Source organism: Chelmon rostratus, chromosome 5, assembly GCF_017976325.1.
Source record: "Chelmon rostratus isolate fCheRos1 chromosome 5, fCheRos1.pri, whole genome shotgun sequence".
Taxonomy (NCBI): domain Eukaryota; kingdom Metazoa; phylum Chordata; class Actinopteri; order Chaetodontiformes; family Chaetodontidae; genus Chelmon; species Chelmon rostratus.
Genome location: NC_055662.1, coordinates 10,780,627 through 10,793,972, shown reverse-complemented (window position 1 = coordinate 10,793,972; position 13,346 = coordinate 10,780,627). Strand labels below are relative to the sequence as shown.

Here is a 13,346-nt window from a genome sequence, read left to right as displayed (position 1 = left end):
TCATCAAATATTGGGAGACACAGAGTAGAGAGGATTAGAGTGGGAACATATAGCTAAATTACTAAACTGCTTCCTGACAACTGTGCACTCTAGTCTTGGCAGGACTGTCGGAGTCAGATGACAGTGCAGGGCTCTCTCTTTATAGTGGCCCTTTTTTTTTTTTGTCAAGGCAAGGGAAGCTTTTGCCAGATTCCTCTCTGCTATGAATCTGCGTGAAAATCTGGCTGTGGAAATAAAAAAAAAAGAGAGACAGAACGTCTCTCTCTCTCTCTCGTTTTCTCTCTCTTCTTTTTCTCACCCCCTACTCCCTTGTTCTCTTCCTCCCTCCGTGGGTGTTTGGTACACTAAGTGCTTCATGATTGCCAGGGCCGTGAGGAGGCACAATCGGCGGAGGCGTCAACAGCCCTCAGCCAAGTGTCCTTGCTTCCCCAAGTGGTTTTTCTGGCAGTGTTTTGGTCGAGTGACAGTGGAGTCAGCGTTATCCAGTCAGATAGCAGCGTTTAATAACAATGCTGCATGGCAACATGGCGGAGGAATTTCCATAACATCTCCTGTGTTGTTCATAGAATAATTTGTCACACCAAACTGTCACGTAGGCTGAAGTGCTTATGTGTGCATTTGAACAATCTTGGTTTATGCACACAGGTTTTTTTTTTTTTTGGATTCCACTTAACTAGGACAATGTCTGCTGTAGCCTGTCACCACTACAAAATATCGAAAGAAATCCAAAGGGTCAAAATTAGACAACACCTGTATTTATTGCCAAATCTGTGTAAATCCCAGAGGGGGACTTTTTGTCATGTTGCTGCTTCATGTGGGGTCTCAGAAAATAGTAAAAAAGCCCCAAAACCCAAGTTAACATCTTTATAATTGCTTGTATTTTTCATCCAACAGTCTGAAACCCCCGAAATGCTCAGTTTATTATCACAGAAGATGAAAAAAGCCAGGAAATATTCACATTTGAGAGAGAGAGTTTCTTTATTTGTGTTTTAAAGAATGACTTTAAACAATTACTGGATAATCATTGTTGTTGAGGATCAGTTTTTGTATCGATATGTTAATTGATTTATCCACTAATTGTTTCAGAGCAAGAGTCAATCAATAGTTCCAAATTTTTGAATGTCGAGAAAGGCTTGATTGTCAAAAGACATTACACATAAAGTCTTTAAATTTGGGTTTTTGTTTTTTTTTATCATAGTAACTATACGTTTTCACCTAAATGTAAAACTTTTAAAAATCATATTTGTGGGTGCAGATGCAAATGCAGCGAATATATCATATAAACATGGCATACTGTGCGCACTCAGTCCTTGGAATTTAAGTTTTACAACAGGTAGTTTGAACTGTGTGAGACAAACTGTGGTGTTATTGCTGTGTCTGATTGTTTAGAGTCAGCTACTCGCTTTAGAGAGTTTCTTTTTAAAACATAATAATGAACTTCTTTTACTTACTTATATGAAAGGAATAACTGAGTACATCATAGCCAGCTTTAGTTCTGTACAAAATACTCATTTTCTACTAACGTGATTTAGATCATTTAATTGTTGTGAATAATGCATTTAGTATGTGCAGTAAAGGGCTTTTCCTTTCTTCTGAAATGCGTCTGTAGTTGTGTGTGTGTGTGTGCGCACGTGTGGTGTAGAGTTACTGCTCAGATGTTGTCAGCTGTGTTGCTGTTGTGCTGAGCTGCGACTCTTTTCAGTGTGTTGCTGACAGTGTGTGAGAGCTGTGCTGCCTGGCTATAATTTGCACACTGTTGTCAAACTGATGATGAGGGGCTGCTGGGGGTGAAGGCGGGTGTGTTTTCGTACTCTGTAGAGATGCGCTGCAGATAAGGATTCAGTCTCACTTGGCTCATTTCTGCTTTTGTAAATTGGAGAGAGGTTTGGACATCAAATGAGAAAATATATCGGATATAACCCAGGTTGATTATCATTTTATATATGTAATGGACAAATTGTGTTTTGATATTGGAGCGAGTCTCTGAAACTCCTCCAAAAGTTGGTCTGATGTTGGATCTGAATACATACTGGGGTCTTTATTCAGCATGAATTGCTATTTCTGTTTCCAGGCAGCGTCAGGCTTGATGCATCAACCAGTTATTAATTTAAGCTGTTTCTAATCAAGAGTTTTGATGCTTTATAATCCCACCCACTCCTTTTGGCTCAGTTGTCTGTGTTTACCACTTTGAAACTGATACAGATATGGCCAAAAGTCTGTTTTTTTAATGTATTTGCGACTTGTAGTGACTCCTGGGGGAATTAAACACTTCAGAGTGTCCTAGTAGCTGATTGATTAGTTCAGTGTGATATATTTCTGTTACACCTTCACTGTCGACTGTTCATTTTGTCAGTATTGTCCACTGTCCTCTTTCATTATTTGTCATCAAGTTGTGGTTTTCATATACTGTATATTGCGTCTTGTTATTTGCATATTTTCATGGGCCTTTGTGTAATCTTAAATTAATGAAATTGGCTTGGTGAGATCATTATGTGGATGTGGTTTTCTTCAGTCTTGTTGATGGTTTTATTTGTTTATGATAGTAATTAAACATTGTTTATCTGTATGGTAGATGTGTATCTGTAGCCAGCAGCTAGTAAGTTTAGCTTAGCAATAAGAGTACAAACAGGGGGAAACTAGCTTGCCTGTCTCTGTTCAAAGGTAACAAATCCAATTTCCAGCACCTCTTTTGCATAGACTACACAAACGAGATGTAGCATATTAATTAGTGGGCTTTAGAGATGCTCGCAGGCAGATTTTTAGATTCACTATTGATGTTTCAAGGATTGCTGCACCTTTGACCATCTCCTCTTGTCGTCCCTTTGCTAGCGGCCAGTTTGCTGTGGTCCGAAGATGTCGGCACAGGAGTACAGGTGTGGAGTACGCAGCCAAATTCATCAAGAAGCGGCGCAGCAAGTCGAGTCGACGAGGGGTGACGAGGGAGGACATCGAGCGCGAGGTGAACATCCTGAAGGAGATCCAGCACCCTAACATCATCACGCTTCACGAGGTCTTTGAAAACAAAGCAGAGGTCATTCTGATCCTGGAGCTGTGAGTGTCCTTGTCTTCTTCTTTTGTTCTTCCGTGCTTGGTAGTGTAAGGTTCCTAAATGTAATGGGAAAAGATTTATGCCTTGCATAATAGGCTAAAAAATGTAGTTGTTTCCACAGGCTAAGTAGTACAGTAGTAAAATTTGTAGAATAAATATCATGTGGTGATCACAAGTTCTCAAAGTAACCAGTATTCAGGGTCAATTGACTATGTGACTATAGCTGTTAGAGGTGTATTGTGGCTCAAGGCCACTTTTTCACTAAGCCCCAGTCAGACCAGTTTTACCAGGTTACATTGAACTCCAAACACTATAAGGTCATTTATGTTTACATTATTAGTATCCACCCGACAAGCTTATTCCAAACAAATAAGCACAAAAGCACAATGCAGTCCACCTCAGTCAGTAGATCACCTGACATCCATCAGTAATGAGTGTAATGTTGAGAGCTGCGTTTGCTGGACAACATTCCTGACCAGTGATCACATGCGATAGAATTGCAAAGTAGAACTAACAAGTGGAAAACCAGTCCAGGCCTGCAGTACAGCGCGTGTGTGAATAATAAGTCCATGGTTCATTTTACACTGAATAATGCTTCAGAAGAGAATTCTTAAAATCAGAATCCCAAATAGCTTAAATGAATACCTTTAGCTTTACAAAAATGATCCCATTTATTGTTATGAAGCCGTTTTAATCCTGTTTTAGACAGCTCAGAGTTGAACTTTAGTAAGAAAATAACAGGTTCTGGAAAGATGGCTGTGCAGCACTGCAACATCCTGAGTGAGTGAACTCCTCTAAGAAAGCCGTCTGTAGGCACCTGAACCTAGTGTTGCTGTCTTTCACCACCTGTAGAATTGTGCTAATGTTTCCTCATACCCAAAGCACAAAAAAAGTGCTGTTGTTTCAAGACACATCAACATGAACTCTTTGTGCTCCTCGTTTGGTTGACAACTTTCTAGACTGTTAGGTTTCAGATTTAAACAGTGAAAATGTGAAAAACCAGTTCCATTACCATCGGGGCTATCCCTGCAATCAGTTATCTGAATACATTTGTAGACAGAAGCATGCTGCTCAGTTGAACATTTGGTTTGCAGTCATGCACACGTGCAGCTCAGTGCTAATAATATTATTGTTAGTAAGAAAAGATGAATAGTCTTGTGGAGTGCCGTGGCTTTGGTTTGCTTGTCTTAACCAGTATTAACTGTACATTATCCACTAATTTTATGTATATACATGTTTACTAAGAATACCAGAGAAAACAACAAAGCCTCTATGAATCTCAGAACTACTGTGACGTATGTACATGAATTCAGTTGAACACAGTTGCTTTTGAGCAGGCAGTTTTCAGTGTCTGGTAGTGCCGCTGCTGAAACTGTATGATCCAACCCATTAGGGAGAATCCATCGATTATCTTTTCTTTCGAGTTAATCAAATCAACTTGTCTTTATGTCGGCAGGATAAGCCCAGAAGATGTAGAAGTGAACTTGTGAAAGTTGCCAGCTTGCATGTCTGGGAAAATGTGTCTGAGAAAAGTCCAATTTACTGCTATGGTCCATTGAAAGCATGGCATTATAGCCAGCAGCTGCTGGAACGAGCCACTACTCCCTGAATAAAAGTTAACATGAACAAGAAAACTTCCATTTCACTGAGCAATGGAATGTTTTTTATTGTCTTTTGTAAGTTATTTGATTATTTATTCCGTTGATGTTTTCATGCTAGATCAGTCCTTAACTGCAGTCATTTAAATCTTGAGAGGTTGTAAAGAGTGCAGAAGCAGCATGTGACTGGTTGGATTGAATGACTGGTGTACTCTGGTGGACTGGTCCCAGTTATTACTGCTGTTTTTTGGGGCATGGTAGAGTTTTGGGTCAGGGTGGTCAGACTCAAACATCTCATCAGTCATCAGTGGTCTGCTTAGACCATAAAGCCTTTCTAAGACTGGCCCATTCGCTCTCCCTCTACCAGCTGGCATCCATCCTCTATGTTGTTTTGCTCAGTTTGGCTCCAACACCTCCACAGCACATACTGTATCTCACACATTCAAGCTTTGCTCTCACTGATGATATTGCTCACTTCCACACTGCATTGTTTAATTGTGTCAAGTTCAATTTAAATAAAAGGGGTTTTGTGTAATTAATCTCTTATACAACTCCCTTTTTGTTACATCCCCTGAGCTGTGTCATGATAGGAGAAATCAGACTTAATATAATGGTTTGTTTTCCCCACTGCTAAAGTTTAGCTTGCATTGACAAATGCACAGCAAAAGTCTGTGTTCAGGTGGTTCTGCGATGTACATGTCCAAAGGAAAAGCAAATATGTCACAGGTGATAGTTCAAAGCATCTACATTTTTTAAATGTAATGTTTAATATCATGGCTACTGTTCTGGTCTGTGGAGATATGGTGTTTTATTTTGTTGGCCAGTCTGTCGTAGTGATTTGGCGCATGAATTCCCAAACTTATTCTTGACAAACACTCCCAGAAAGATGCACTCTGACCCACTGATTTGATAAGATTTGCTTCTGAGGAACTCATGACATGATGTTTGTTTGACTTATCAAATGCCAAAACACCAGAGAGAAGGCCACACCAACTGTGTTGTCACAGAAGCCTTAAGTTTCTCCTCTGCCTTGATGCTTGTGAGGTTATCAATAAATAACACAAGGCACGTGCTTCAAGTCCATTGACCTGGTATGGGTGCTTGCACATTTGTGAGTGTCTAATGAGGTACTGTTTAATTTCTCTTAAAGTAGAACCATGGTTGACTTTCTGGGACTGTTTTTGCCAGAACCCCCTTCAGCGGGACCCCCTCTGCACATTATTAATAGCTAAAATCAGGGTTTATAAATTAAGGAGATCATGCTTTGTTTAGGGAGTGATCCTGTTTCATCAGACAGTAGGCAGGCAGTGACTCAGCTTAAAGCCAAGCTTGTACCAGTAATGCTCCATGGCTGCTGGAACAAAAGAAGAAAATGCTGGAAATTCATTAGCTTGTTTTTTTCTGCAGGGAGCTCTCGTAATAGACTTGACTGAGAGTTGTGACCGGGTCTGACTCGACAACTTACAAAGTGCCAAATGCTGGGAAAATTGTAGTTATTTATTTAATTGATTTAATAAACGTCATCTACTGGAGGGGATGATAAAAGATGGCCTGTTTCATGCACAGTCTTAGAGTGAAAAGTGAATAATTTTAATTCGGTTGCATTTCGTGGTATAAATTACAATACAAAAACACCATTCCTGGTTAAAATTAACAGTCAAAGCTGGTAACACTGTTTCAGTTTTTCTGGTCCTGAGCAGTTAAAACAACAGGTTACATGTGGATGCTAAAAATATCTGGCATGATGTTGTGCCACTTTGTCCTCCACATCCTCTCCTCCTCCTGCTGCACCCTGGGTATATACAACTGTGACAGTCCTTTGGCACAAAACATTGATCAACCCATACGAAAAGAGGCATGGGTGACATGTTCAGGCAGAAACCTCGATTTCCATCTGTGATTGTGCATTTACACCCTGTTAACCACTAAAGCAAATGATGAAATGAACATCCAAGTTGCACTGTAGAGTGGGCGTTTGGTGGGAGGAGGGGATGGAGGTCCCAGCTGTGCAGCTGGTCTGGTGTTTCTTCCCTCAAGGGAGGTGTGTGTGTGTCTGTGTGTCTGTGTGTGCGGTGCTTGCTTGTATGGGCGTGTGTTTCAAGGTTTCTGTTCCTGCAGATAATTTTGTGAAAGCAGTAATTGGTGGTATTTTTTTGTACAGCAACATGAAAATAAACATTATTCAAAAAAAAAAAAAAGGTTTATATAATACAAGAAAATAAAATGGTCGTGATGGTTGATGGATGATAAACCTAAACTGAGACAGTGTCAATTGACACATGACAATTGCATGTGTTTGGCTGAGCGAACACTCGACGACTGGATAAGCATGACTATAATTACAGTTATCTGCACTCTTTCTCCCTCCTCTGCCTTTTCTGTCACACCTTCCATGACTGCAGGTTTTCACTCTCATTATCATTCTGTGGCCGTAATAAATCCCCCGTCTCCACTTTTCTCCCTTTATTTGCTAAACGCTGAATCACATTAAGGTTTTATTGAACAATCTTCACTTCTTATTTAAAATGGACCCAAATAGACCTTTATAAGATTTAGTAGTTAAAATGTTGGGTGGTGTCTTGGCAGTGTTTAAGAAGTACTGATACTGATAGTAACAGGCTTAAAAGGATTTTATAAGAAACAATATAATTAAATTCTGCAGCCATGACACCAAAAACTGAGTTAACATGAGTCGATTTTCACCCTTTTGTTGAATCTCTTTTGCCCAAAACTGGACAGAAATCAATGTATGTCAGTATTGTACTTCATTGATCTGAGTGATTCATTCCCAATATTTCAGTACTTTTGTGCTGTGATTATGATCATTTAGTGTTAATTTTTGTTTTGATAAATAAGTAAATTTCTTTCATGATTCAGTGAATGATCACACTTGAGCTTATTTTATTGCTTCTTCTCTGCAGACCGTTAACTTCCTCTGTCCTATTAATGTCATCTTTGCCCCGGTCTAGCAGAAACCTGTTCCAGATATTTTCTAAATCGTCCAATCAAAAAACACTGTGATATATTCATTTTCCTATGTCCTCCCCTTTGTTTCCATGGAGAGTTTTCATTATTTAAACAGGGCTGGTTTAAATGTGTAAATTGGTCGTGTTCTAATGCACCAGGATGATTAGATTACATCAGCTCAGCTCTTCTAAGCAGGGATTTGTAGCTGGCTCTGATCAGAGAGATCTTGCATTTTAATTCTCTCCGTCATTGTCTCTCCTCATCCAGTGTGGCCGGCGGTGAGCTTTTCGACTTCCTGGCAGAGAAGGAGTCGCTGAGCGAGGAGGAAGCCACTCAGTTCCTCAAGCAGATCCTGGACGGAGTCTTCTACCTACACGCCAAGCAAATCGCTCACTTTGACCTTAAGGTACTGCAGTGCCAAAAAATAGAAGATGTCATCCCTGTGTTATGTCTGGTTCCTTTTGTCAGTCATGGTTTACAAGCAGGAGTTCAGCAACTTTTTATCATATTGTCCATTTTGTCAGCTTGTCTTGTACATGCTGATATTGTACTATAAAGCTTAAATGTGTCCCAATTCTATTCATATGATTTAAAGTTTGATTGACAGTGGCATCCCAAGGTCGCAGTTTGATTGACTTCTGACACAGAAAAGTACTGTACATTGACTTCTTGTGTACTAACTACAAATCGTCTATCAAATTATAGTTCTTTATATATCCTAGTATTTAGTATGGAGCTGGGACACAGCAATAACAACACAACTCACACATTTGCCCTTCGTAGATCCTTTGTTTCAGCCAGTTCCAACAAATGCAAATTAGACTTTTTAAGTGATCTTGGTCGTGTCCTCAAAATGGGAACCAAAAACATAATTGTACAATTTTAGAGGAGAAGAGCTGCACTCATCTGATGATTGTGAGATTTCCATGAAAACACTTTGGATGCAGAAGATGATGACAGCGACTTGTTCAAGGTCATGTCATGTTTAGACAACACAGCTGGACATATGTTTTTGCCACAGTAAAGTGTTCTCTGTTGTTCAGTCCCCCTTGAGTAGTTCACATCTATTATCGTAAATGCCAGCTCGCTGGTGAACTGCCTTTTCAGCGTTATGTGAATATATGATTCTTTTTTGCATTAGTCGGCCTCTTTTGCACCTCTTTTTATGTCAGTTTCCCTTTGTGTCTGTGTTTTTGGAGCCAATTTATCTGAGGATATTTACCATGACTAATCTGTTTTGGCTTATTTTTGGTTTTTCTCCTTGTTATTATGGAGTGTGTGTAGTTTACAACAAAAAAACTCCAGGGGGGAAGGAGAAAAGGTCATGGCACACTCACAGCCTACCAGCACTGACGCACTATTACGTATGTGAGGTTCTTGAACATTACACTGCTTTTATGTTAGGTGTATTGTTGTGATATTTCTTTATTTAAATCTCAATCAATATCATTGATCAGTTGTCCACTTACGGCTGCACGCATGGCGTCTTCAGAATAAGCGGTCCAGACCAGCTCCTGCACTTACAGAACAATCTTCACAAGTCATCCGTCAGAGTTCAGGACATTCGGCCTCCGGGTTTGCAGACAATAATAGCCTCAATGCCCAGCCAGCCACTTCTGGTCAGTGGTGAAGCTTTTACCAACCGCTGCTGCCTCTGCTTTGGATTTCAGCTGCTGTTATTCACTGTCTAGCAGTGACTCATATTAATTTGTTTAGTTTAATCTCTCTCTGCAATACAGCAGTATTCCACTCCAGAGGCTGGAAGGTTATGTTCACTAGAGTTGGGCAATATGTTGAAATTTTCCAACTTGCTACCTTCAGCAACAACATCAACCAACCAACCAACCAACAACCATCGTATGCAGCTATATTGGTACAGGTGTCTGTGTGGTACGCAGGGGAGTCCCCGCATAAGAAGACCAGTTCTCTGAAATAACCTTGTTCGTTCCATTCTGCTTGTAGTGATTTTAGTCTAAACTCACAGTATGTCAAGAAAGAAAATATTCTTACACCTATTTACCTGAGCCAACATGTTTGTCCAGTTGCTCAGCCCTAATGTGCACCCATATTCTGATAACATCTTGTCTTGTGTTTGACACCATTTAAAAGACATTTTGTCAAGTTTAGTTCAAGGCTATTTATTCACTTTTTTTTTTGCAGCAGGTGTCATTCAGGTTCAGAAATAAAAACTCCCCTGATGTTCTCTGTGGCCCCTTTAAACTGCCATGACACAGTTTTAAATGTGGTTTCCTGACTGAACAAAGCATTTTTTAGCAAATTATTTTCTTTTTAAAGTCAAATCCATTCTACAGAGACAGTAATGTTGCCGATCAATGTGCTTATTTTCTTTAAGAGCTTATTATGTTGGGCAGGACAGACTAATGATGTCTGACTCCCCGCCAGTCATCTTATATGCAATTTGTATCTGGATTGAATGACCAAAATGATTTAAAGTTGTTCTTTTAATAGAAAACTCTTGGAAAGACCCAGCTTTTAAAAATCCCCAAACTTAAATCTCCTCCTGTATCATAAATTACTGATGCTCAGATTAGTGCTCTAATCCTTGTGATTTTTATTATGTTATGGAGAGATCTGTGTGTGTTTCTGCTTATTGAGCTTGCAGTAAAAGTGGCTTCAGTCAAATTCACTTGACTTTTGATTTAAGCAGTGGTGGAGGAAGTATTACCATCCTGTAAAAATATTCTGTTACTAATAAAAGTACTGCATTGGAAATATTACTTCAGTGAAAGTATGTACAGCAAGTTTAATCAGGAAAATGTACTTAGAGTATTACAAGTAAAAGTACTCAGTGCAGGAAAATGTCCCTTGTGACTGTTATACTATTGTATATCATTATATTATTACTCATGCGTTACTGTAAAGGCAGCATTTTACTACATTGTAGTTGGCTGAAGTAAAGAACTGTAACTAATGGTTATTTTCATTAAAGATGAATGAAAAGACAAGACACAAAGTACAAATACCTCAAAGTACTTGAGTAAATGCACTTAATTACATTCCACCACTGGATTGAAGGTGTTCGGATGGTGCAGACAGACACTAAAACAGTTTGTAACCCGCATTTGATATTATTCTCCTGCATTCCAACATTAACATAAGCGAATGGATGGTTACAGAGCGGAGAACAAAACCGACGAGCTGAGCTGTAGTTTGTATTTTCGAGGCCCCTGCTGTTACTGCCCACAGCCAATCTGCTCTTGTTCCTTCCCAGACTAAATCCTCAAGCTCGGCTTATAGTCGTGCCGAAAGGATGAGGTTCGGAGGGAAGATGTCTTCGTCTAAAAGAGGCATTGTATCCTTAGGAATGTCCGGCTTCTGTTGTTTGGCTTTGGGTAAAGCACATCTTTGCCGTCCTTTCCTTTCTACCACTTCCTCGAGAGGTTTGTACTCGTGTTTTGCATAGGATTTCCATGGCTGATGAGCCTCCTTCCTGCCAGCCTGTTCCTGGTTTTGTGTCTGACTCTGCAGCTCACTCCCTTGTTTACACTTGTGTTTGTGTCCTCCACTGATAATTTAGGGGACAATTTTTCAACATTCATCCTTTAACTTCTCTGTGATCACCATATCTATTCCTCGTTGAAATCATGATTCACACTTGGCTGCATGCTAATAACACCTGAAGAAAGAAAGGGTCAGTAGAGTTTGGCCTTTAAAAAGATGTCCAATCTGTCAGTCCACTTCTCCCTGCTTCTGTCTGTCTTCCCTGTCTCCTTTTTCTTTCTCCCTCTCACCCTTTTAACTGTCTCTCCTTTGCTTTCTTTCTAGCCGGAGAACATCATGCTGCTGAACCGCTCAGTGCCTCACCCGCGCATCAAGATCATTGACTTTGGCTTGGCCCACAAGATAGATTTTGGCAATGACTTTAAAAACATTTTTGGAACTCCAGAATTTGTAGGTCAGTATCTCTGTGTATGTGGATGTGTGTGGATGTTTTGTTGAACAGTTCCTGCTGCGATGAGTTTGTGCAAATATACTTCCATCCTTACTCCAATGCACATGACAAACACAAACACACACACACTCACTGACACCACCCTGTTTTCCTGGCTTTATTCCAGGGGTTGCGTATTGTGAGAGCAGGTGCCAACTGTGCCATAGGGACTAAGTGAGAGAGACCTGATAATAGACTGGAGATTATTAGAGCTGCTGCTTCTTGCCAATACAAATACACATACACACACTCATAGGCACATCGGCGGCTCTATCCCATCTCCCCTCACCTACCCCTTTGCCCGGGGCAGCCACCAACACTCCAGTACCCTCCTGCCTGACATCAGTGCCCACGACCAGCCATAACTATCATCCAGGCCAAAACAAGAGCCTGTTCCCAGTTCAGCAGGGTGGCAGCAGTTAAATGGTCTAAAGATCAAGTGGCAGAAAGCCAAAATCAGGATTTGGATCGCTGACGCTGGAAAACGGGCCTGACGGCTCTAAACTTCATCAGATACTAAAAATGATCAGGAAAAATGCATCATAAATTCATGCAAATGTCATTTATGAGATTTACCTTTCAGAACCACACTCCGTGTCTCTCCTCATTGTCAATAAACTTCCATACTTTCATGAATCCCATTTGAAAAAAAGATGCTCCTTGAACTTGCCTTAGAATCACTATGTTTCAATTTCCCCTGATAGTGGTCTGTAAATCTGTGGGTATGTTGCAAACGAGGAATTGCAAATAACTAATTCGGCAGACTTTTGATGCCAGTTTGCCAAAATTAAAACTATACATCCCCAAAGCTCCCAGATTACGGAAACTGTAGTTTCAGAATTATTCCCTAAATAGAGGTAAGACACAGAAAAATAATAAGAGTGACTAAATCCATTAACTTGAAACTTAACTGTCAGATGGGCATCAAATTTTGGTGGGGGCTTCATCCTCTCTCCCACAGAACTGTGCTTCATATCATGAATTATTAATGAAAATACTTATTCTCACATCGGACAACAGAAAAGAAGAGAAATAATCACAGTTCTTGCAGGTGTGATTTAAAAAACAGCGCCTTATAAAACAACAACACCTCTAGAAATCTGTGAACCCAACAGAATGAGATAACACACTCAAGCAACACTGATTAAGAATGCGTTGCAAGAAGAAAAGAAATAATCAGAGGAAATTAAATTAAAGTTAAAGTTGGTGTGCTGTCATTGTGTGTGTGTGTGATATTTGCGTGTTGACCTGATTCATAATAATCATCTGTGTTGTGCATTTGCCTCACAGCTCCAGAGGTAGTCAACTATGAACCTTTGGGACTGGAGGCAGACATGTGGTGAGTAAATAAAGACTCTATCAGCTCCACAATGGCCATTATGGACGTATGCTGTTTGCATTCGTTCCTTTGTCTGAAGAGCGTGTGCTGTGAACTTGTGTTGTCCATGATGCTCTGCTGTCAGACTGTTTGGAGACGAGATTAACTGTTTGATGGTAAAAATCTCTCCTCGCTCTCTCTCTCTCTCCCTGCCTCTCCTCAGGAGTGTCGGTGTGATAACCTACATCCTGTAAGTATCTGAAATGCTACCAGTCATGATTTATAATTGTGTGACAACGGAAACGATCATGATCAGGAAACATGGATTAACCTGTTTTTACAACAGCCTCTTTCGCCTTTGTGTTCGCATTCACAAACTCCAGGGCTCACTAGAATGACAGTCAGGCAGCGTGTTTGTCGAGGTTACTGGCTGCTCTTTGACCCGTGTATGCTGTTTGTCAT

General features: G+C 40.2%; 1 protein-coding gene across 1 annotated transcript in view; it reads left to right on the top strand.

The window, feature by feature from the left end:
• dapk1 (death-associated protein kinase 1) overlaps positions 1-13,346 on the top strand; it is an 85,494-nt gene that overhangs the window by 23,734 nt on the left and 48,414 nt on the right. Inside the window, exons 3-7 of the mRNA XM_041936940.1 lie at positions 2,830-3,051; positions 7,882-8,020; positions 11,401-11,530; positions 12,857-12,905; positions 13,108-13,134. Of these exons, the coding sequence (XP_041792874.1) occupies positions 2,830-3,051; positions 7,882-8,020; positions 11,401-11,530; positions 12,857-12,905; positions 13,108-13,134 (567 nt within the window). The remainder of the gene's footprint in view (positions 1-2,829; positions 3,052-7,881; positions 8,021-11,400; positions 11,531-12,856; positions 12,906-13,107; positions 13,135-13,346) is intronic.